This window comes from Spermophilus citellus (assembly GCF_964194105.1).
Source record: "Spermophilus citellus genome assembly, chromosome: 7".
Classification (NCBI taxonomy): domain Eukaryota; kingdom Metazoa; phylum Chordata; class Mammalia; order Rodentia; family Sciuridae; genus Spermophilus; species Spermophilus citellus.
The window spans coordinates 112,310,622-112,334,487 of record NC_138188.1 but is presented as its reverse complement, the minus strand read 5'-3'; the positions used below and the strand labels follow the sequence as shown (position 1 = coordinate 112,334,487).

The 23,866-nt window shown below is 34.6% G+C and overlaps 1 protein-coding gene across 2 annotated transcripts in view; it reads right to left on the bottom strand.

The window, feature by feature from the left end:
• ACAP2 (ArfGAP with coiled-coil, ankyrin repeat and PH domains 2) overlaps window positions 1-23,866 on the bottom strand; it is a 119,067-nt gene that overhangs the window by 76,109 nt on the left and 19,092 nt on the right. For both annotated transcript variants that reach the window (XM_081302837.1, XM_081302838.1), the window contains exon 2: window positions 3,915-3,972. In XM_081302837.1, coding sequence (XP_081158963.1) covers window positions 3,915-3,972 — 58 coding nt within the window. The remainder of the gene's footprint in view (window positions 1-3,914; window positions 3,973-23,866) is intronic.

Genomic DNA, 23,866 nt, shown 5'->3' with positions numbered 1-23,866 from the left:
CAAATAATCTAATTTACCTAAGAGTAAATGTCAAGATAATCAGAATTATCAAACTACTATCCTAATTCATTATTCAACAATTTTTCAATAAGACTTTACAATGTCATGGACACCTTGCCAGATGACAGGAATACGAACAACTTCTTTGCTATCTCTGAGTTGTAAGTAACATCCTAACACTCATTTTTTTCATCTGTAAATTGAAGATGCTACCAACTTTGCAACACTGTTATGAAGATTAGGGACAGTATGAGTAAACATAGGACTTTGTGCCCAGTAAGTACATAATAGATGAGTTTTTGTTGTTGTTGCTTTTTTTTCTTCTAAAGACAGTCCCAATTTCCAATGAGCTAATAGTTTGTTAAAGAGACACCATCATCTTTACTGTTTATTTAGAATTCAACACGTACCAAGAACCACATATTATGTGTATTAACTCACCTCACTCTCATAATAACCCGATAGATAGATGCATAGATACCCTTCTTTCCCCCATTTTGAAGATGAAGAAACTGAGGCACAGAAAGATTGAGAAGCCTGCCTACTAAATGGTAGAGCTACTTTCAAACTCAGGCAGCCCCTGACCTTGTGCTCTTAACTACTAGCCTCTGCTACAAATCAAAAATTACAATAATATTTTAATAGTTTAAATGGAAGTACATGTGAGAAACAATGCAATACAAAAAAAAAAAAAAAGAAAAGAAAAGAGCCAAAGTTTGGTAGCATTGGAGCTGAGATTTAAAGGATGTCCAATTAACAGAGAGGAAACAAGCATACCAGAGAAAAAAAATGCAACAGATATGGGAATTATATCTAGATAGCAACTATGATGCACTATAATGTTACCTTACAGAATGGACAGGTAACTGGACCCAATAAACAATGCCACTCATCAAGCATTATTCTCTAGAAAGAATCTAACTACTGTTAGTATATGTTATAAGCAAAATAGACACGAGCTAAGTCACCAAGCTAGTTCAACCTGTCACTATTATTTACAATGATACTATAGGTGGAACTTGCCTTGCACAAAGTTATGAAATCACTGAACTAGTCTTGGAGCACCTCCCAGAGCACAACTTCCCCATTACTCCTTCAATGCCACCAACTTTAATAACAACCATATAACAACCAATAACAACCATATCTTGGTTCTCTCAGTCTCCCTTCTTTATGCCAACTCTTCATTTCTGAAGTAAAAATGATAGTAGCTTAAGAATCCAGGAGAAGTACATTTTATAAGGGATCAAAATCTTAGAGAAACATAAAAGTAACTAAAGAAATTTTGGTGGAGAGAGGAGAGGGAAAGGTGATATTTTAAATAATGTCAAGTTTCTACCATGCCCTTAGTAGCCTTTTGGATAAGAATGCTAATGGGCTTAGCATTCTTAGCACTGAATGCCAATATTTTAATAATTTAGTTTAGTTATTATTTATTAGATTATTATTATTTAGAGTATTTTGGTTTTAAGATTCTACCAGTTTGCCCGAACCCAATCAAATGATATAAAGAAAAAAAAAAAAGTCACTCACTCATAAAAGCAAAATGATTAAAAAAAGCATCGTCAGTGGAGTTCCACCCACATGCAATGTTTCGTATGATTTATATGCAGTTCTTCTACTTAAAAAGGATAATTACCTTCATTATACTACTCTGTGATTCTCTGAAAAGCCTTGCCTTTCTATATACCCTCTTGTAAATCTACCACAAAATCAAAACTACACACATTGGGGCTGGGGATGTGGCTCAAGTGGTAGCACGCTCGCCTGGCATGCGTGCGGCCTGGGTTCGATCCTCAGCACCACATACAAACAAAGATGTTGTGTCCGCCAAGAACTAAAATAAATAAATAAAAATAAATACATTTAAGAAAAAACTACACACATTGCATAAAACCACTAGAATGGAATCCTAATTAGAATTAGTTACACTCCATATGTGTATAATACGTCAAAATACACTCTGCTGTCAGGTATACCTAAAAAGAACAAATTACAAAAAGAAGAAAAAAAACTCATTGGAAAAAAAACCAAAACTATAACTTAATACTAATGTCTACTTTCAAAACTGAAAACTTTACTTCAAAAAGTACTTCAAAAAAATGTAACTCCTCAGAGTAAAAACAAAAATTAATAATAATAATAATAATAAAAGGCCCATACAAATACATTTTATTGTTTTTTGTTTTTGTGGTGCTGGGGATCAAACCCAGGGTCTTGTACATGCAAGGCAAGCACTCTACCAACTGAACTACATCTCCAGCCCTACACATACATTTTCAATAGAAAATATTTAAAAATAATATACTTAGTCAAAATAAAAATATTTATTTTTAAAACAAATGGAAGCTTGCTACTCCTGCCACTCTTCTCAGAAATTTCTAAGTGGCCTGTGCTCCCTCAAAATATACAGATCCTGAAGCACAGTGGTACACAAGAACAGCACTGAACTAATAATAGAAGCACAGGAGTTCTAACCCTCTTTCTGCCTCTTTTAACTTTCAATTTGAAGCAAGTCTCCTTTGCTTTCTGGGATTTGGTATCCTCATCTATAAAATGGGAAAAAGAATACTTGTTCCACCTACCTCACAGAATTATTGTAAAATTCAAAGACACTGTATATTACAGTGCTGTAAAAATGATAGAATCTAATAAAAAATAACATTATTAAACTTTTCCAAAATTTTAAGACAGGAAGATCACAAGTTCTAGGTCAGCTTCAGCAACTCAGTGACACACTGTCTCAAAATTAAAAACTAAAATTATTTAATTTTTATAATATTACTGCTTTACATAGTTTCTATACTATTTACATTGTATGCTAATATAAATATTTCATGATTTTTAAAACATTTCAAAATGTTTCTCACAATGCTCAGCTTAATTAATATATATCATACGAAGTGCAGTCCATATGCCAATATCCATAGGCATAACTTTGAATCTAGTTAAAAGACACAGAATCTCAGTATCCCTGATCTATTGAATCAGAATCTATGTTTTTAAAAAAGATTCCCCTGGTGATTCTTATGCACACTAAAGGGTAAGAAACAATACTTCACACAGCAATACCATTTATAATAATAATTACACAAAGTATTTTCAAAAAAAGAATTTCAAACATATGCATAGACTTATGTCTAGAAATTTACAGAGATTTCTCTAAGCAATAGTTGCAAAGGAATGTTCCAACAAATGGATCAAAAGCCCCATCTTACTCATTCTAATATTTTTGCCTGGTACATAACAGACAATGCTTCTTGGACAGAAATTCAAAAATATTATCAATAGTTAATACAGAAGGTGGGAGTCAATGTATATTTATACTTATATAAAACATGACTATATCATTTATTAAGTATTTTTAGCATTTGTGTCATTAGCTTAAATATGAAATTACTATTTTAAATTTTATTTATATTTGAACCCAGCTGTACCTAAATTTATAAATAAGAAAAGTCATGGGCTAGGGTTGTGGCTCAGCAGTAGAGCACTTGCCTAGCACTTGCGAGGCCCTGGGTTCAATCCTCAGCACCACATAAAAATAAATAAGTAAAATAAAGATATTGTGTCCGTCTACAACTAAAAAAAAAAATTAAAAAAAAAGAATGGTCAGGTAATACATGAAATCCATTAGGCATTAAAAAAGATACATGTGATCTTTTGAATGGAGAAAATAGGAATAAACTTCTAACCATATAAAAGTTGTTTAGTAAACTTTGAATTCAGAGAATATATATTCTTCCCTGGCACTTAGACTTTGAACAAGCAAGCTAATTAATATCTCTAGCCTTAATTTCTTCATGTGTAAAATTACAATAAAAGAATTTATCCTTATAGAGAAACAAAGTAATGTTCTTATTAATGGAAAACAAAAATAGATACTTTAAAAAATTAAAAATGTTAAAATTCACCTTATCAAGTTTTAGTTCCAATTCTGCCACATCTCCTTCTACTTCTTCCAAAGCAGCCCTAGAAAAATTAAATGCAAAATTAAGTTACTTTACTCTTGAAATGCATACTTTACTCTTGAAAAATAACTTATCACTCTAAATAAAAAGGTAGATATTAATGCTTAAAAATTATACTTCACAGCTGGGTGCAATGGTACACATTTATAATCCCAGCCACTCAAGAGACTAAGGTAGGAAGATCACAAGTTCACGGTTAGCTTCAGCAACTCAGTGACACACTGTCTCAAAATTAAAAACTAAAAAGGGCTTGGCATGTAGCTCAGTTGTACAACATTCCTGCGTTTAATGCCCAGTACTGAAAAGAAATTATACTTCAATGAAGTAATAGTAGAATATATACTTCATAATAATGCAATAAAACAAACAACATAATCATTATTTAAGGCAGTGAGATAATATCTTAAACTGATTGTTATTCAATTAACACTAATTAAAACTATTTAGCACATATTTTTTGAAATATGAATAAAAGTTTACATAGACCAGATGCTGGAACTAGAAAGAATACTAACCAAATAAAATCACCAAAAATTTTGCCTCCAAAAAATTTAATTAATAAGAGATTTTTGGAAGCCTTGAATCAGATTTCTAGACAAGAAAGTACACGTAACCGAAGGGCGAAGTATCATTGACAACCAAAGGGGCTTTTTAGAGATAATTAAGAAAAATATTACTTCATAATTTTGTTTCCAAAGTATTACAGTTTCAAAAACTCAGCACCAAACATTGATAAATTTTAGACTAATCCTTCTCCTAACAACATAATTTCAATACAGAAAAATTAGCAAAGATCAGATTATGCAAAAAAAAGAATAATAATCAGATATTCTTCTTGACAAAAGGCAACGATGAACTATAATACTAGTTAGCACTTGACAGATATCACACTACAGGGGAACATTCCAAAATTGGAAATCTGTTTGAAGCAAAATAGTAGCAACTAAGACTTTGTAAGGATAAGGAGATTTTACACTAAGAGTAGTATATAAGAAAATATAATTCACCTACTTTAAATCATCTCTGCCATTTTTGTTCTCTGGGGTTTTTTCCCCCCTTGCAATGCTGGGGACTTAACCCAGGACCTTGCACATGCCAGGCAAGGTCTCTACTACTGAGCTATACCCTAGCCCTAAGCCATTTTCATATACTTACTTGACAAATAAGCAATATTCCAATTGCTATTTTAAGAATTAACCAAAATTTGTTTTAATTGGACAGTAGTGTGAGATTAGGTACCCAAAAAGCCATTATGAATGCTAAGACATTCTCTGGCAAGAGAGCTAAGTAAAAGACAGGTAAGATACCAACTTTATTTTCATAGCTACCCACTTCACCTCTGTGTGACCTCTGAATAATCAATCACTTTATCAGCTTGTGAATCTACTTCTTCTATTATTTTTTAAAGATTTTAAATCTCCAAAATAAGAAAATAACTATAAATTATTTAGTAGAATGATGCCATTATAAAATGAGATACTCCAGCATTAGTTCCAGAAAGCAGGAGGTGGTGTGCCTCCACAGCACAGAAGCAGAAAGACTTCTCCCCAACAGTTGGCCATTGTCTTCAGCAGTGTTTTACAAACTACACATTGTTCACTTAGCCTAGAAAACATTTCCCCTTCACTTTAATCCTCACTCCCTTCACCTACTTATCATTTAAACTTACTACACCTAAGAACAAATTTATCCGTACAAGGATATTCGCTGTTTTTAACAGGCTGGAAACCTAGATGTCCAACAATAGGAATATGTAAATAGATGATGGTATAGCCTATTATATGAAGAAGCAAATTTTTAAAGGAGGCTGATTTATATCTACAGATATGGGTACATGCACAGGGTAGATTGTTACACAGGGGGAAAACAAATTACAAAATTACATGAGTCTGAGCCCAACTTTGTTCAAAAGAAAAACTGTTGAGATGGTTTTAGGGAAATATCTGGAAGCATATTTATCAATCTAACTCTAACTGGGAAAAAAAGCATTAGAAAGTGTAAATAAGAATTTGCATTTTTACTACTTCTATACTGTATTACTATTTTCAACAACAATGCATTCTTAATTTTTAAAACTGACAAACAAGGGAAGGAAATGAGTTCAGATATCACCTCCCCAAGAAGGGTCTTCCCCCTTGTAACTTCTCCTGTCACCTTCCCCAGTGGGATAACATACGCCCCTGTCCCTACAACACCTGGCACACATCTCTTCCACTGTGCGCTTTTCTCACCAGTCTGAGCTCCCATAGCACTGAAGACACCCCAAGCATTTGCTGAGTTAAGGAAGGAGTTCAACAAGTATTTACTTCAATTTTCAGAAACTCTTCATTTGCATTTTTAACCTTTATTTATCTTGACTCATTCTTCCATTTTTCAAGCAAATTGGTTCAAATAACAGCTTAAGATTTGATTTAATGGAAGGGGGTGGGTGGGGTGTGGCTCAGTGGTAGAGCGCCAGCCTAGCATGGGCGAGGCCCTGGGTTGGATCCTCAGCACCACAAAAAAATTAATTAAAGATATTATATCCAACTACAATTAAAAAATAAATATTAAAAAAAGTTTTATTTAACCATTGGATTTTACTAAATAGTTTGATAGAAATTGTATGTACATTTTTCAACCTTATTTTTTTTTAGTATAATTTATTTATTTATTTATTTTTAATGTGGTGCTGAGGATCAAATCCAGCGAGTGGTCTACTGCAACCCCAGCCTCTCAATCTTATTTCATTGTGTACTTCTGCTAATTTACTTTTGTGAGACAACAGTTGTAAAGAAAGGTGTGGTTTTACATACAACAGAAGAGAAAATGCCTGGGTTTTACCTATCACTTGAAAAGGCCTTTGTAATCATATATTCAAAGAAGCTGAAAGTTTATCTTGGAAGTTCTTCAATTCAACATATTACCTTCTCTTTCTGAAAAAAAAAAAAATCTCTGCCATTCAACATCTAAGCTGTTTGTGCAAACTTGTAGCAACAAGTTAGTACCTAGTGTCTAATGTAGCCTGGTTCATTGTTGAGTATTTCTTAGTATGGAAAGAAAAACATAGGCTGAGGAAGGAGGATGACAAGTTCAAGACTGTGTCTCAAAAATTTTTAAAGTGGGGTTTGGTGGACATGGGGAATGTAACTCAGAAATAGAATGCTCCTGGATTCAATTTCCGGTACCAAAAAGAAAATCATGCATACAAGAAAATAAATTTTAAGCCTTAGTTTTAGCTATCTATATCCTAAGAAGCTGAATAAGTCCCAAATTCAGAAAAACAGGCACTTTACTTTTACTAACACCTTCATTCTTTTATCTAATCATATATCATAGTTTTTTAAAATCAACTTAGAAAATGATTAACTCAAAACACAAAACTAAAAGAGAAAATACCCCAGCAGTAAGTGTTAACACTGAGCCACTTAGAAGTGGTCAGTGATCATTTGGGCTGTGAATTAAATGAAGTTCCATAAGAAGCACAAAAACAACTTACCCCACCTAGATATCACTGAAATAGCAAGAAGTTTTTTAAATTACTGTTTTTAAAGAGTATCCACTCAAATAAATAAATAATGTGTAATATATGTATTATATTTTCTTTACAAAAGAAAATTTGAAAGAAAAAGGAAATGTGGTATGGAATTATTTTCCTCATCCATTTAAGATTAATAAACAGCAACAAAAACTCTTCAATATTGGCAGTATCCTTAAATGGAATTAATAAAGTAAACTTGAGTCTTATTGTGATATGATCTAAAATGCAACAGGATAGTCAAGATCATTAATATAAACACATAAATATCCTGAAACAAAGATGGATGAGGCTCTAAGTCATGACTACCTCTTAAGAATCACTCAATAGAAAAAAAAGTAATATTCAATAAATACTCAAAATATAATTTGCAGGGCTGGGGGTATAGCTCAGTGGTAGAGCACTTACCTAGGACAAGCAACACACACACACACAATGTGTGGATTTTGAAACTAACATTTGTTTTATGTAATAAATGTATTCCTAAAAGTTGCATATCTAATAACCATTTAGATACTCAGAAGAACTGCCTACATGTGTCCATCAAGGTGACCACTGTCCCTAAGCAACTTCTTCTTGCAGGCCTTCCCCACCTTGGTCAATGATGGACTACTCTTGGCAAAGAAAGAACAATAGCTAGATCAAAGGTAGTCCACTGACCCAAAGGCAGCCCTGAGATTCATTAAGTAACAAAAAAAAGTGACAAAAAGTTCCCACCCCGAGATGGCTTCTGAGGTTTTGACCAAAAAATAGTAAGTATTCACCCAAAAAACCCACTTTTTAAAAGAAATCTCTCATAAATCATTTTGTGACATGAATGGCCACCCCTTATTCTGTCCGGTAAACTCTGGATCCTTTATACTGGGTCTCTGTAACATCTTTATATGGATAGACAGCTGAATGGAATTATTTTTCTTAAAAAAAACTGATCCCTACTTCTTACTAGCTATAAAATGATGCACAAATTCTTTGTGTTTCAATTTCATCTATAAATACAGACAATAGCAGTCTCTTCTGTAGGGCTATATAACCAATTTTAAAGTACATGTGAAAACTAGGACAGCATCTAATACTTTATAATAGCGAATACAAACTATAATTATTTCCAATGTTAAAGAAGTTTTCTCCTAGCTTCCTCATAACTTCAGTCTAGGCCAGAGGATTATCTGATAAAATGTTATTTGGAAATCCATTTGGTTTCCAGGGTTGACAAGGTGGCATTCTTTTAATTCCTCTTGGAGCCTACATATAGAGAACAGCTATACTACAATTGGCCCAAAGGAAAGGTAAGATTTTGTATATACATGTATTATATAGCAATAGTAAACTATCTTTTAGAAGTCTTTTTTTTTTTCAGAAATTTCAATGAATGGAATTAAAAGGTTTTAATTCTCCAGATATTATCTCAGAAATATTATAACTGCTCCTACTTGCTCAGATTGAATTACTAAGCAAACCTGGCAAGATTCAGATGGAAAAAAGAATAGTGGGGGGAAAAAAACTGGAAATGGGAATCAAAAATTTAGTCTAATTCTCTATCAACTAATATGAATCCCTGAGAAATAATTTAATTTCTCCAAACTTCAGTTCCCTTATTCACAAAAAGTGAGAAACATCTTTAATACCACCTTAAGATCGAACTTTCTATTATTCTGGAATAAGAATTCACAGGAAATGAGAACCCAAATTTGATGGTCTTTTCCGAAGCAAGATTTCCTCCAGGCCTTTACTGTACTTTGTTTGAGAAAGAAAAGAGACAAGAGAGAGAGACAAAGACCAAGGGAAACTTCTAAGTCATGAAAACCCCTCCAGATTTTATATTAATAAGTTTCATTCTTCTCTCTATATACTTCATAAGAGGCAGGGATATTAATATTGATGAAAATAGTGGGTTTTTGAAAGCTGTTCAGCTTCACAGTTTATAGGGAAAAAAGTTATATTTTCCACCCACCTTCTGTACCACCCTCCTAAGCATGCACCATTATATATATTATATATATTGCACACATTATCTTGCCATTCCCAAGAGAAGAAAAAAAATTTAAGTGGAATGATAACTAATGATAACTCTTCTCCCCTTGTGTTCTCCCCAGTCAATATGCAATATACAAAGTAAAAGCATGAGGGCCTGGGATGATTATTAAAAACACAGCACAAAGTTGAGATATATTCAGGATGGTCCAGGTGAATGAGTACTGCTTGCTTAAATTATTATTCAAACATCAATTACCGTATTAATCCAGCTCCTGAATTTAAAAAAAAAAAAAAAAAAAAAGGCAATGCTATTAAGACATCACCCAGATCATGCTCCTGCACAGAGAAATGGGGGTGGAGAAAGATGTACAGAGTTTCTGTTCCTAGGGCTCTGGCTTCTCACCTCATCAGGTATACGATTTCAACATTCACTTCCAACATTTCTTGTGCATAACAGATAGCAGCTATGTACAAAGCTATTTTTGTGCAATGGCAAGTATTCATTATTTATGTGCAATGGCAAATATTTATTATTTACAGGAAACTAGTCTAAGGAAATACTAGTAATATTTTATTTTGATCAGATACAAAACAATTCTAAATTTTTCCACCATTAAAAAAAAAAAAAAAAAAAAACAGTACTAGTTTAGAAATCTATTTCCATTTCCTCCTCCTCCTCTAACAGACTGCATTTCCTGTTCAGGGAGTTGGCATACTCAAGCGGTGAAATGTCATTATAATTACAATAGGAGTTAACATCATTCTTCTGTGCCACTGAAAAAGGTAACAACTGGTTAACAGTCCCTTCCTCTTTTCACTGCAGGGGGTGTTTACTAAAATGAAGGCGCTAGTTCAACTATAGGTGTAAGGTCATTTTAATGGGGGGGGGAGATTTAAAAAAAAAAAAAGAGGGTTAAGGGGAAAAAAATTACATACAAACTTACATACTATACAATACTGTCTTCAACTAGGTCCAGAAAATAACAACTAAAGATCTTCTTGTCTTAAAATGTGCAACAAACCTAAGCAGATTTTCCTCCAAAAATAAAAAAATAAGTTCACTTTCTACCAAGTCACTCCATTCCAAAGAATTGTTATCACTGGGGACGCTATAGATGTAGGTGAGTGGTAGAGCACTTGCCTGGCATGTGTGGGTACTGTTATAGGTTTTGACATAATAAGAAAATTAAATACTCATTATCACTGTTTAAGGCGTTAAAATCAAATTTAACCAAAACAGGCAAACTTCAGTGCTTATCTCATGGAGTATAAGCAATACCTTTAGAAAGAAGCAGTGGACACTATAAACTTCAAGGTTTACAAAAGCAGGAGAGGAGATTTCCATAATCAAAAGAATACTGTGGGGCTGGGGATGTGGCTCAAGTGGTAGCATGCAGCCCCGGTTCGAACCTCAGCCCCACATACAAACAAAGATGTTGTGTTCGCCTGCCGAGAACTAAAATAAATAAATATTTTTTTTAAAAAAAAGAATACTGTGGCTGGTGTTTATTTAGTCAGAATGATGGTAGGGGCATTTAGGCCAGGCTAACACAAATTGTCAAAAATCAGAGACCTGCTAAATTTCTGTTTTCATGGCTGTTTCTCACAGCCCTTTACAGGGACTGGGAAGGATCCCTAAGGCACAGGACATCCTGGGAATCAGAGCAAGTAGTTAACCACAAACCCAGCCTCTCAATAATCACATTAATCTCAATAATCACATTACAACTTTCCCAGATTCCTCTTTTCACAACCAAGTATCCATATTAAGACAAAAAAAATCTGCCTTACATTTTCTTGTGTATTACAATTTGCATAACACCTTTGTATGTGATACTGTATTTGTTATATTAAGAGAAGAATATAGAATAGTTATGTGAAATATAAAGAGAAAAAAAGAAGAAGAAATAGCAAGAACCTCAAAATCTTCAATTGGAAGATATTTTAGTAAACTACTGAATGACAGAGCCATTTAATGAAAGTAAACCATCTGTGTTTAGAAAAGTATTTTATACTGTATTTCATCCCTATTAAAATCCTGCAATTTTACAAGATCTGTAAATAGAACACAGAATACTATTTCAGGGCTTAATAAATAAGCTCAGTCTTTTAAAGGCAAAGTTCACACCATAAAGCAATTAAACTTGTGATACTGAAGCCATTTCTACCCTAGCAGAATGAACTACACTACTACCACCAACTCCACAGAGCACCTTGTGCTCACTTCAAATAGAATGCTTGACTTTCAACATGATGATAATTCAATTATTGGTCCTCATGTCTAGCCTGACATGTCTCAAATGCAGACACTATGGTTCATCTAGCTACCTATGCCTAGTTCCATCATTATAGTTCAGTAAATATTGCTTACTGAGGAAGGATGCTTGGAACATTTTAAAACAACCACTTCATCTGGAAGTCAGGGCTACTCATAACAATTGTATAACCTCCATCTCAGTGTACATGTACTTATGTGATTTTCCAGTTCTTTCTTCTCCAGCCTTGTAGTTATTCCAATCTGCCATGCTCTTCCAACCTCACACAGATATTAGTAATCTATATGTCTTCTGAGACTTACATTTATTAAAAATTCCAATTTCTCTCAACCTTAAACATATATATATATATATATGTATATATGTATATATATAAAATGGTTAGATATGTCTGAACCAGAGAAGAGACACATTATGACTTATTTTGTCTAGATTCATTCTGCTAGGTGGAAAAGCTTGTAGAGAAAAAAAAAAAAAACAAACATAGGAAGCAAAAAGACTAGTCAGGAGGTTGTATAAGTCATCAAGATAAGAGAAAAGGATGGCTCAAACCAAGCACTCACCAGGGGGGAAAAATGCTCAGATTCTGGATACATTTTGAAGGTAGTGCCAAGAGAATTTTCTGATGAATCAGGTGTGACACACAAGCATTTGCACAGGTGTACTAGTACACAGGTAACGTATAATCAAGCAAGACTTCAAAGTTTTGGGCTACAGCAGCAAAAAGCATAGAGTTGCAATGGAGATGGAGAAGACTATAAGCAGAACACATTTAGAGAAATCTGGAATTCAGTATAGGACTTGACTCTGAAATATTTATTAGATATATAACTGGTGACATATACGTAGATAAATATAGGAATCTGGAGTTTGGGGGGAAAGTCCAAGTTAGAGGCATAAGTTTAGGAATCCTGGGCATATAGATAATGTCAAAACAGTCAAGATAGAGTAGTAAAGTCTGGGGCTTTCAATATTAAAAGTCAGAAACAAAAGGGAAAACTAGGAAAGGAAACCAAGAAGAAACAGTTGATGAGAGGAAAAACAAATAAAATACAAAAGAAAAGTGAAAAAAAGTGTATCAAAGAATAGGGAATTGATCAACTGTCAAAAACTACAGACAGGTGAAATAAAATGATGGCTAAGAATTGGCATAAGTTTTAAATCAAATTAAAATGGCTAGAAAACAGTTTTTTCAATGTTGAAAAACACTTCTGGTCTGATACCCCCCCCACACACACACACACACCACACACTTATTTGTTTGTTTTTGGTATAGAAATTGAACGTAGGAGCACTTTACCACTGGGCTACATCCCCAGCCCTGTCTTTTATTTTGAGGCCAGGGTCTCGCCAAATTATCCAGGATAAACTCAAATTTGTAATCCTCATGCCTCAAGTCTCCTGGGTAACTGGGATTACAGAAAATTACCTCAACATAAGAAAAGCCACATAACCAAAAACTCATAGTAAAAAGCATACTCTATGGTGAAAGACTGAAAGCTTGCCCTCTAAGATCAGAAACAAGGCAAGGATGCCATTTTCATCACTTCTATTCAACACAGTACTCGAAGGACTAGTCTCAACATACAGACATAGGTGTTATGGTTTGGATTTTACATGTCTTCCCCATATGCTCATATGCTAAAGGTGTGACTGCCAGTCTGTGGTGCTATAGGGAAATAGTTAACCCCCCTTAGGAGGGGAGGTGTATCAAAAGGAAGATGAATCATTGGAGTCAGATCCTTGAAGGAACATTGGGACCTGTGTTCTTTTGCCTTTCTCTCTTTGCTTCCAAGCCACCATAAGGTGAAGAGGACTCCTTCACCACATGCTCCTACCAGGATGTACTGGAACACCTCAGGCCCAAAGCAACAGGACCCTATGACCATGCACTGAAATATTTGGTACTACAAGCTAAACCTCTGACCTTTCCTCCTTATAAACTGACTTTCTCAAGTATTTTTCATAGCAACAGAAAGTTAACTAACCCATATAGAACAAATAAAGAGAATAAGAGTCCAGAATTAAACCACACACGTACAGTCATGATTTTTGACAAGGATGGCATGACCACTCGATAGGAAAAAGACAGTCTTTTCAACAAATGATGCTGAAAATACAGCATTTACATGCAAAGAATGAAGTTGGACACTTACCTAATGCCATATACAAAAGAATCCAATGACCCAAGAGTAAAACCTAAAACTGTTAGAAGAAACCACAGGGCAATCATGACATTGGATTTGGTGATGATTTATTAGCTATATCAAGAGCACAGGCAATAAAAGAAAACAGGCAGCGTGCATGAAAACTATATAGTTTTACACATCAAAAACTGAGTAAAAGGGCAATCCACAGAATAAGAGAAAATATTTGTAAATCATATCTCTGATAAGGAATCAAGCCCAGCATATTCCTAAAATTTAACAACAGAAACCAAACCCCTTCATTTGAAAATGGTCAAAGGATTTAAATAGACTTTTACCCAAAGAGGATACATAAAGAGCCAATAAACACATGAATAGATGCCCAATGCAAATCAAAACTACAATACCACCTGCTGTGATTTGAATGCTTGTGTCCCTCCACAATTCATGTTGAAACAATCTCCAAAGCAGTAGTTAAGAGGTGGGGTCTTTTGGGAAGTGGTTGAGTCATGTAGGCAGAGCCCTCATGAATGAATTAGTGCTCTTCCATGTTGTAGCACATGTCAAAATTCCCTTTAAGGCTTAGATGGTATTTTTTTCTGTGTAGATACCATGTTTTTATCCATTTATCTGTGGATGAACACTTGGGTTGCTTCCATGTTTTATCTGTTGTCAATAATGATTATATGAACATGGATGTACAAATATCTCTGATAGCCTGCTTTCAATTCTTAGGAGCATATGCTCTGAAGTGGAATTGCTGGATTATATGATAGTTCTAATTTTAATATTTTGAGGAATCACCATGGTTTTTCTGTTCTTGTTGCTGTAACAAAATACCACACACAGATTGTGTAATAGAAATTTATTTCTCACAGTACTTTTTTAAAAATATTTATTTTTTAGTTGTAGTTGGACACAATACCTTTATTTCACTTATTTATTTTTATGGGGTGCTGAAGATCAAACCCAGGGTCTTGCACATGCGAGGCAATTACTCTGCCGCTGAGGCACAACCCCAGGCCCCATATTTCTCACAGTTCTGAAGACTGAGAAGTCTAAGAACAAGGCTCCAACAGATTCAGTGTCAGGGGAGGGCTGACTCTGTTTCTCTAGGATGTTGCCTTATTGCTGTGTCCTCAAAATGAAAGAAGGGTTGGGAAAAGGGCACACTAGGACACTCTATTCAACCCCTTTTATAAGAAACTAATTCATCCATGAGGGCTCTGCCTTCGTGACTTAACCACTTCTGAAAAGAACTAGAGGACACTATGTTAAGTGAAATAAGTCACACACAGAAAGTTACAACTACCTGTTTTCACTCAAATGTGGAATCAAAAACAGTTGATCCAATAGAAGTAGAGAGTTGAATAGGGTCCCTAGAGGCTAAGAAAGGGTAAGAGAGAAAGGAAAGAGAGAGAGGCTGGATAACAGGTATCAAAATACAGTCAGAAAGAATAAGTCCTAAAGTTCTATAGCACAGTAATGTGACTATAGCTTCCATCAATATTATGTATTTCAAAATAACTAGAAGAAAGGAGTTCAAAGTTCCCAATGCAAGGAAATGATAAGTGTCTGATGAGATAGAAATGCTAATTACCTCAATTTGCTCATTATACATTGTATATAATAATCACAGTGTACTCCCTAATGCACATTTATTATATGTTACTTTAAAGTTTTTTTAAAACTTGGTTTATTGGGCTGGGGATGTGGCTCAGGCGGTAGCGTGCTCGCCTGGCATGCGTGCAGCCCGGGTTCGATCCTCAGCACCACATACCAACAAAGATGTTGTGTCCGCCGAGAACTAAAAAATAAAAATATTTTAAAAAATAAATAAAAAAAATAAATCTTGGCTTATTGTGTGAGGTGGCATAACTTGTTGCTTGGATTGCGAAATTTGCAATTCTGAGTGTAAGCAGAGATAACTTTTGAGCTGTAAGAGGTCTCTTTAAAATTGATCTTGAAAATAATAACAAGTAAGATCTTAACAACTGCCTTTGAAATCAGCAGGAATATTAGCTTCATACAAAAACAAAAGAAATGATTTGTATTCAATCAACAAATATTACTCAGGCATTCACTGGATGCCACAGTATACCAGGGACTTGAAATATGGTTGTAACAATCAAAAAGCCTTAGCTTTGGCTGTGGCGTACACCTGTAATACCAGCAACTCGAGAGGCTGAAGCAGAAGGATTGCAAGTTAAGGCCAGCCTCAGCAATTTAGTATACACACACAAAAAGTCTCAGAATAAAAATATAAAGGGCTGGGGGTGTAGCTCAGTGATAGAGCACTCATGGATTCAAACCTCAGTAGCAAAGTGAGCAGGAATCTCTGTTCTCATACAGACTAGGTGAGGAGAAGATAATAAATGGATATAAAAACTGTATTCATGTTATATAAGATGTTCTAAGCACTTCCAAGAAAAGTAGAATAAGAGGACACAGAAGGAGGTTCAATTTTAAATATGTAAGAAAATAATGGGGCTTGGTTTGTGGCTCAGTGGTAGAACGCTCGCCCAGCACGTGCAAGGCCCTGGGTTCAATCCTCAACACCACATAAAAAAGGAAGGAAGGAAGGAAGGAAGGAAGGAAGGTAGGTATTGGGGGGAGGGGGGAGATGTGAATTTAAAAAAAATTAAAACGTAATAAAGGAAAACAGTTGATTAAATGTGATTTCTGTTACATAAAGAGGACTTCATATATACTTAACTTTAGACCTTAAAGCATTCATATGTTGTTTCTTTTAACTAGTCTACCCTAAAAGTCTCTCTTGATTTAAAATTGTATTGATTCTGCCTTATCTTCTTTTGTTGGGTTACTCCACAATCTTGATTTCTTATGTCAGAACATTTACCAATTCATTGGAAACCTATAGTCCACAAACAAAAATGCCTGCCATTTATTTAAAAGTTAATATTGCTTAAGAGAATGAGAAGATGAGCCACAGCCTGAGAAAAAACATTTACAAAACACATTCTGACAAAAAATTATTGCCCAAAATATACAAAGAACTCTTAAAATACACCAATAAGAAAACAATCCCAATTTTAAAATGGGCAAAGACATGAACAGACACCACACAAAAGAAAATACATAGATGGCATATGGAAAGATACTCCACATCACATGTCACTAGGGAATGGTAAATTAAACAAGATACTACTAGACCCCTATTAGAATGATCATAATTCAGAAAACTAACAATACTAGATGCTGACATGGATATACAACAACAGGAATTCTCATTGCTGATGGGAAGGCAAAATGGTACAGTGACTTTGGAATAAAGTTGGCAGTTTCTTATAGAATTAAACATACTCTATCACATGATTTTGCAATTATACTCCTTCATATTTACCCAAAGGAGTTAAAAACTTAATATCCACACAAAAATCTGGACATGGATGTTACAGCAGTTTTGTTAATAGTGCCAAAAGGTGAACCAAGATGTCGTTTACTAGGTGAATATATGAAATGTGGAACATACAGAAAATGGAATATTACTCAGCACTACAAAGAAATGAGCTGTCAATCCATGAAAAGGCATAGCGAAACCTTAAATGTAAGTGAAATGTAAGTGAAAAGGGTCAGTCTTAACAGATTACATGCTGTATAATTCCAACTATGACATTCTTTTAATGTTCTTATTTGTGCATTATACTTATAAATAATAGGGTTCATTTTTATATAATCATATATGCATGGAACCTACCATTCTTTAAAAAGTAAAATATGCACACAGAAAAAGATCAGTGGTTGTCAGGGGTTAAAAAGGAGAAAGAGGCCGGGTGGCCTATGCCAACAACCAGGGAGGCACAGGTAGGAGGATCACAATTTCTAGGCCAGCCTCAGCAACTTATTAAGGCCCTAGCAATTTAGTGAGACCTGTCTCAAAATAAAAAATAAAAAGTGTTGGGGGTGCAGCTTAGTAGTAAAGTGCCTCTGGGTTCAATCAAAAAAAATAAAAATAAAAAGGGTAAATAAAATAGAGTATTTTTAGGTTAGTAAAACTATTCTGTATGATTCTATAATTGTAAATAGATGTCACTGTACATTTGTTCAAATAGCAAGAGTGAACCCCAACATAAACTATGGACTTTGGGTGATATTGATGTGTCAATGTAGGTTCATTGATTGTACAAATGTACCACGGGTGCAACATGTTGCTAGTGAGGAAGGCTGTGTTGTTTGTCAACGCAGAGGGTGTATGGGAAATCTCTGTACTTTCTGTTCAATTTAGCTATGAACCTAAAACTACTCTAAAAAATAAAGTCCATGTTTTTTAAAGAAAATATTGCCTTTAGTCAGCACAAATAGATTAGTTTTACAAAAGTAAAGATCAAATAAGTCATTTGCTGATGTCTGGATCATCAGCATTTATAATTTTAAAATATTTTTAAATGTATGATTTTATTCAATATTATTCATCTGATAAATGCATAAAAGAAAAGAACTTGATTTAGAAAAGTAAGATAAAGCGGGTTTGTTTTCCCCTTTCTATTGTTGTGGTGGTGGTGGTACTGGGAATTAAACCCAGCGTTTCATGCATGCTAGGCAAGAGCTCCACTACTAAGCTATATACCCAGCCCTTTTTAAAATTTTTCTTTTGGGATACAGTCATGATAAATTGTCCAGGCTGGCCTCAAGCTTGGGATCCTTCTGCCTCAGCCTCCCAAGTGGTTGGGATTACAGGCGTGCACCACTCTGCCTAGCTATGTTTTTGTGAAGAGTAAATTTTAGAACTATTCCAAGTCATAGAAAATAAAGTTTTAGGGCGGGGGGAAAAAAGAACCATAAAAAAGTAAATACAAGCCACAGATTGGGAAGAGAGATTTTCATTAACAAAGGATTAGAACTTCTGTATAATACTTCTACACATCAAAACAAAAAGGACAATTTAAAAAAACAGGGTGATGATAATCACCGTTACTTGGAAGGCTGAAGGAAACAGATCACTAGCTCAAGGCCAGCCTCGGCAAGATAACAAGAATCTGTCTCAAAATCAAACATTAAAAAAGTCTAGAGAAGTAGCTCAGTAGTAGAACACCCTTGGATTCAACCCCCAGTATCCTACCCCACCGCAAACAAAAAGAAAAGCTGAAAATATGACTAGACAACTTAAAAAAAAAAAAGGAACATCAATGGACAGGTAAGTGAAAAGATGCTGAACCTTATTATCAGTTAATACACAAATTAATTTAAAATCACAAAATACCATTTCACACCCATCATATTAGCAATAGAGTTAAAGCATGGCTACACCAAATATACAAGAGGACACAAAACATATACAGTCTCCTATATAGCTAGTAGGAGTATACCTTGATAAAACGTTTATTAAGTAATTTGACAATATCTGGTAAAATCAAAGATGCATGTCCTTCACCTCACAGTTCCACTCACTGACTTTCACAGATGTGCAGACATGCATAGGAAACATGACAGTAACTCCATGACAGTGGTGTTCATTCTTCATAGAGAAAAAGAGGAAACAATCTAAATATCTGTCCACAGGAGAATGGATTTATACAATAAAGTACTTTCCTTCAAAGATTTCTAAATGCCATGAAAATAAATAAAGCAAAAGAACATTTGTTTAGTCTCACAGTTGTAACACTGAAAGTAAAAACATGTCCAATAAAACAACAGTTCTTTCATCCTATGTTTAGCATCTACCTTAAAATATGAATGGAAATTATTCTCACCTGTAAAACCAATTTACCTTCAAGAAAATAAATATCAAAATCTCAAATCTTTATTCATAGTCCAGATCTCTTCTCAGAGCTATAGACTGCCTAATGAACATCTCCACCTGAAAGAACTAAAAACTGGGCATCTTCTCCACCAAAATTGCTTTTCTCTCTCAATGAGCAGCAACTCCATTCACACACATAAATCTGGACACTATCCTGTACTCCTTCCTCATGTACCATTATCCATGATGTTCTGTCTTACCATTCTATCTCCTACACACTTTAATGTTATCCCTGCTACTTCCACTACCTACCAAGAGCCAACCATCACCTCCTTTCACCTGAATTGCAATAATCACCTTCTAAAGCACCTCTGCCCCAATAAAACTAATTACACAATACACTGTAATGAATGTTTTCAACTAGAATAAATATGATCAATAAACTGTCACCTACTACTTAACCTTTTTATTTATTTACTTACTTATTTATTTTTGGTACCAGGGATTGAACCCAGGAACACTTAACTAATGAGCCACATCGCCAGCCCTTTTTTGTATTTTATTTAGAGATAGGGTCTCACTGAGTTGCTTAGGACCTCGTTTAATTTCTGAGGCTGACTTTGAATTCACAATCCTCCTCTCAGCTTCCCAAGCCACTAGGATTACAGGCATGCACCACCTTGTCCCACTACTTAACCTTTCTTGATGGTTCTCCACTGTCTTCAGGTTCAAGTCCTTAATGTGACTCAAAGGCCTCTGATCAGGCGCTTGTCAATGCCTCCACCCTCCTCATTCTACACACTTTCTTATAATTAGGCCTTCGAATCTGCAGTTCTGCCAGAAGCCCTTCTCTTAAACTCCTTTCACCTTAGTAACTAACTCCCATTTTGTCCTTCACCTATCAACTTAAATATTCCTAATCATGGGAATGCTTTTTTGCCTATGCAAGATAGAGAGGTCTTTCTTATCTGTTCCACAGTCCCCAGGTTTTACTTCAATCAAGCCACTTAACACACTGAAAGTGTGCATTTGCTTTTCCATAATCCTTACTGGATAATAAACTCCATAAGGGCAGGTTCCCTATTAAAGCTTTAAAACCTAGCTCAAAGGGTTTATAGGCTGCATTTCCTTTAAAAAGCAAAACAACTGCAATTTCTAGTACTTTGCTTTTAACCTGCTTTAGATAGTTACTCAGTTTACCTTAAAATTCATTTTCAAAATTGTTTAAAAAATTTAACTATTATTAGTTTGGTTTGTTGTTGTTGTTGTTTTGGGCAGTGCTGGCAATCAAACCCATGGTCTTGTGCATGCTGGGCAACAACTCTACCACTGAGCTTATCACTGCCAGTGGTATAGCTAGTGGTAAACACTTACTTAGCAACACAAAGGCACTGGATTTGATCCCCTGCACTGCAAAAAAAGAAGCTGTCATTCAGAAAAGAACATTAATTCCTATAAAGGTGTTTATATTATAGAGTGCCAACCTCTGAATGTTATATATAGGGCTATGGAAAATATAGAGACACTCTATGATAACTGGGAGATATTTGTAATAGACTACTGAGTAAGAAAAGCCTGGGATAAATTTCTCCATGTGAAATTGCTAACTCATTTCTTTTATATTCTAGATATTAAACTTTTTAATCTTTTGTCAATTGAAAAACTTAAAATAATGGCTTCTCAATGTTGACTTAATTCTCAATTAATTAATCCAAAAGGTGAAATTTTGTTAGTTTACCAGCCATCCACATTTCTTTTTTTTAAATGCCTATTTATGATATTAACCCATTTTCTACTATGATAGTTTTGCAATTAAAAAATTGAGGTGTTACTGAAATATACTTAAAAGTCACACCCACTTAAATACATAATTCCATAATTTTTAGTACATTCACAGGGTTGGGCACCCTTCATGATCTAATTCTAGAACATTTTCATCACCCTAGAAAAGACACTCCATCCACAACAGTCTCTTCCGATTCCCCCTGACCCTGCTCACAGCCCTAGGCAACAATTAATCTACTTTCCATCTTAGTAGACTTCTCTTTTCTGGACATTTCATTTAGTTGGGATTGTAAGACATTTTTAAAAGCTATCTAAGGCTGGGGCTGTGACTCACTGGTAGAGCACTTGCCTAGAACGTGTAAGGCACTAGGTTCTTCAACATCTAAAAAAATTTTTTAAAAAGCTCTCTAAATATACAGAATTTAAAACTTCTTTCACATATTCCAAGTATTTCCCCATCTTTCATTTGTCAAATCTATTTCCAGGCTTTGTCTCTGGCTTTTTCTAAGGGAAGACTATCCTGATCTCAAGTTAACATACATCTTCATGGTTTTTAGTTTGTTTTTGTTTGTGTGTTTGTTTGTTTGCACCAGGGACTGAACCCAGGGGTGCTTTACCACTAAGCCACATCCCCAACCATTGTTATTTTTTGAGACAGAGTCTCACTACATTGCTTAGGACCTCACTAAGTAGCTGAGGCTGGCCTTGAACTTGTGATCCTCCTACCTCAGCCTCCCACGTTGCTGGAATTACAGGCATGTACCATCACGCCCAGCCTCGAGTATATTTTCCAGTAGTACTTACACAGCTTCAATTTTAACACTCAAATCATTACTGCATCTAAAATTGATTCTAGAAAAATGGATGTATTCCCCTCTAAAAAGCCAGTTGTCTCCTATTATCAAGTAATTATCTTTTCCCTTTGATTTGAAATAGTATTTTCATCATTCCTAAATTTATGTAGATCTTAAGCTTAGAATTTCTAGCATGCAGACAATAGGATAGAATTGATATACCGTCTAATCCTCTCATTAATTTACTATTATACTGGCCCATCTACTTTATATCTGACTTATTTATTATCAAAAAAACTCCAAATATTATCATCTACCCTACTTCTCTTAAAAGAGTTTTAAGAAGACTAAAATCTGAGCTAGAAAACATCTAGAAATAACAGCCAATTTTAACTCCTCCATTTTAAAAACAGAAACTATCAATTTCATTAGAGCACTTAGAAAGAATTAGATCAATACAAAAGAATAAAACATTAAGATAAAGAAGTATTGCTAAGAAATAATTTCTGCAGAAGTTGAGAAAGGACAGAAACAGTGAGGGATAGAATGAAAATATGACTGTTTAACAAGAAGATTTAGGTTTAATAAAAGGAGTCAGGGCAATTATTAATAAAACAACATAACAGAAAACCACCTGTTGTGAAACCAAAAAATACCTACGATTCCATACCATGGGTAAGAATATATATTCAATACCATGGGGGAAAAAAAGACAAGATGAAAAGCAAAGCCCACAATTTCATTGATCCCAAGCAAAGTGCAAATTTTTAAGTTAAATCAAAGTTTAGAAAAGTCCTATTAATAACATATAAATGGCACTCAACTAAATCTCTGAGTCTTAGCTGAGGCTCCAAGGAAATATCTGCCAACCACTTCCATACTCCAAAATAAGATACCAGACTAAAAGTACAAAGCCTGCAAAGGAGGTGATTTTTTAAACAAGAGGTGTGGGGAGGCCTGGGAATGTAGCTCATGGTTAAAAGAGTGCTTGTCTAACATACATGGTTCCTGGATTCAATTCCCAGTACTGAGAAAAAAAAGAGAGAAAAAGAAAAAAAAGTACTTGCCTGTAGGAGATATCTGGACTTTATTAGAAACAAAAATCTCCCGCAAAAAATAAATAAATAAATAAAAACAAAAGTTTCATGATACTTAGCACATCACCCACCTCCAACCAATTTTCAGTAAGGGTGGGATAGGGAACATTTGGAGAGATCAGAGATAGAAAGTAAGGACAAGAGATTTTTTTTTTTTTAGAACAATTGTCTATTTATTACTGATGGACAGGTTCTTCTTCCCCACTTCTACTAATAAGGTGGCTTTCAGGAGAACACTCTGAAAACTTGATCTCTCTCTTTTAGAGTTTAGGGACTCTGTAGACTGATGATGTCTTCCACACATGAAAATGAAATATTGCATCAGACTAAAGGGTCCATGGCAGCAGAGGAGACTTTTATTGCAAAGTAACTGCAACTATTCACTGACAGCAGGCCAAGGTGTTTCCTACACAAAAGTTGTGAGTTCCTTGAAAGTTGTCTTAGGTTTAATTAAGATTGGGTCTTAATTTCTCTCAGAATTGTTTTGTATTTTTCAGTTTGTAGATCCTGTATATCTTTTTATGCTTTGTGTGTGCAATATTATTGTTAAGGGCATTTTTAAATTTCAAAGTTTGATTATTCAATAGGGGTATATAAAAATGCA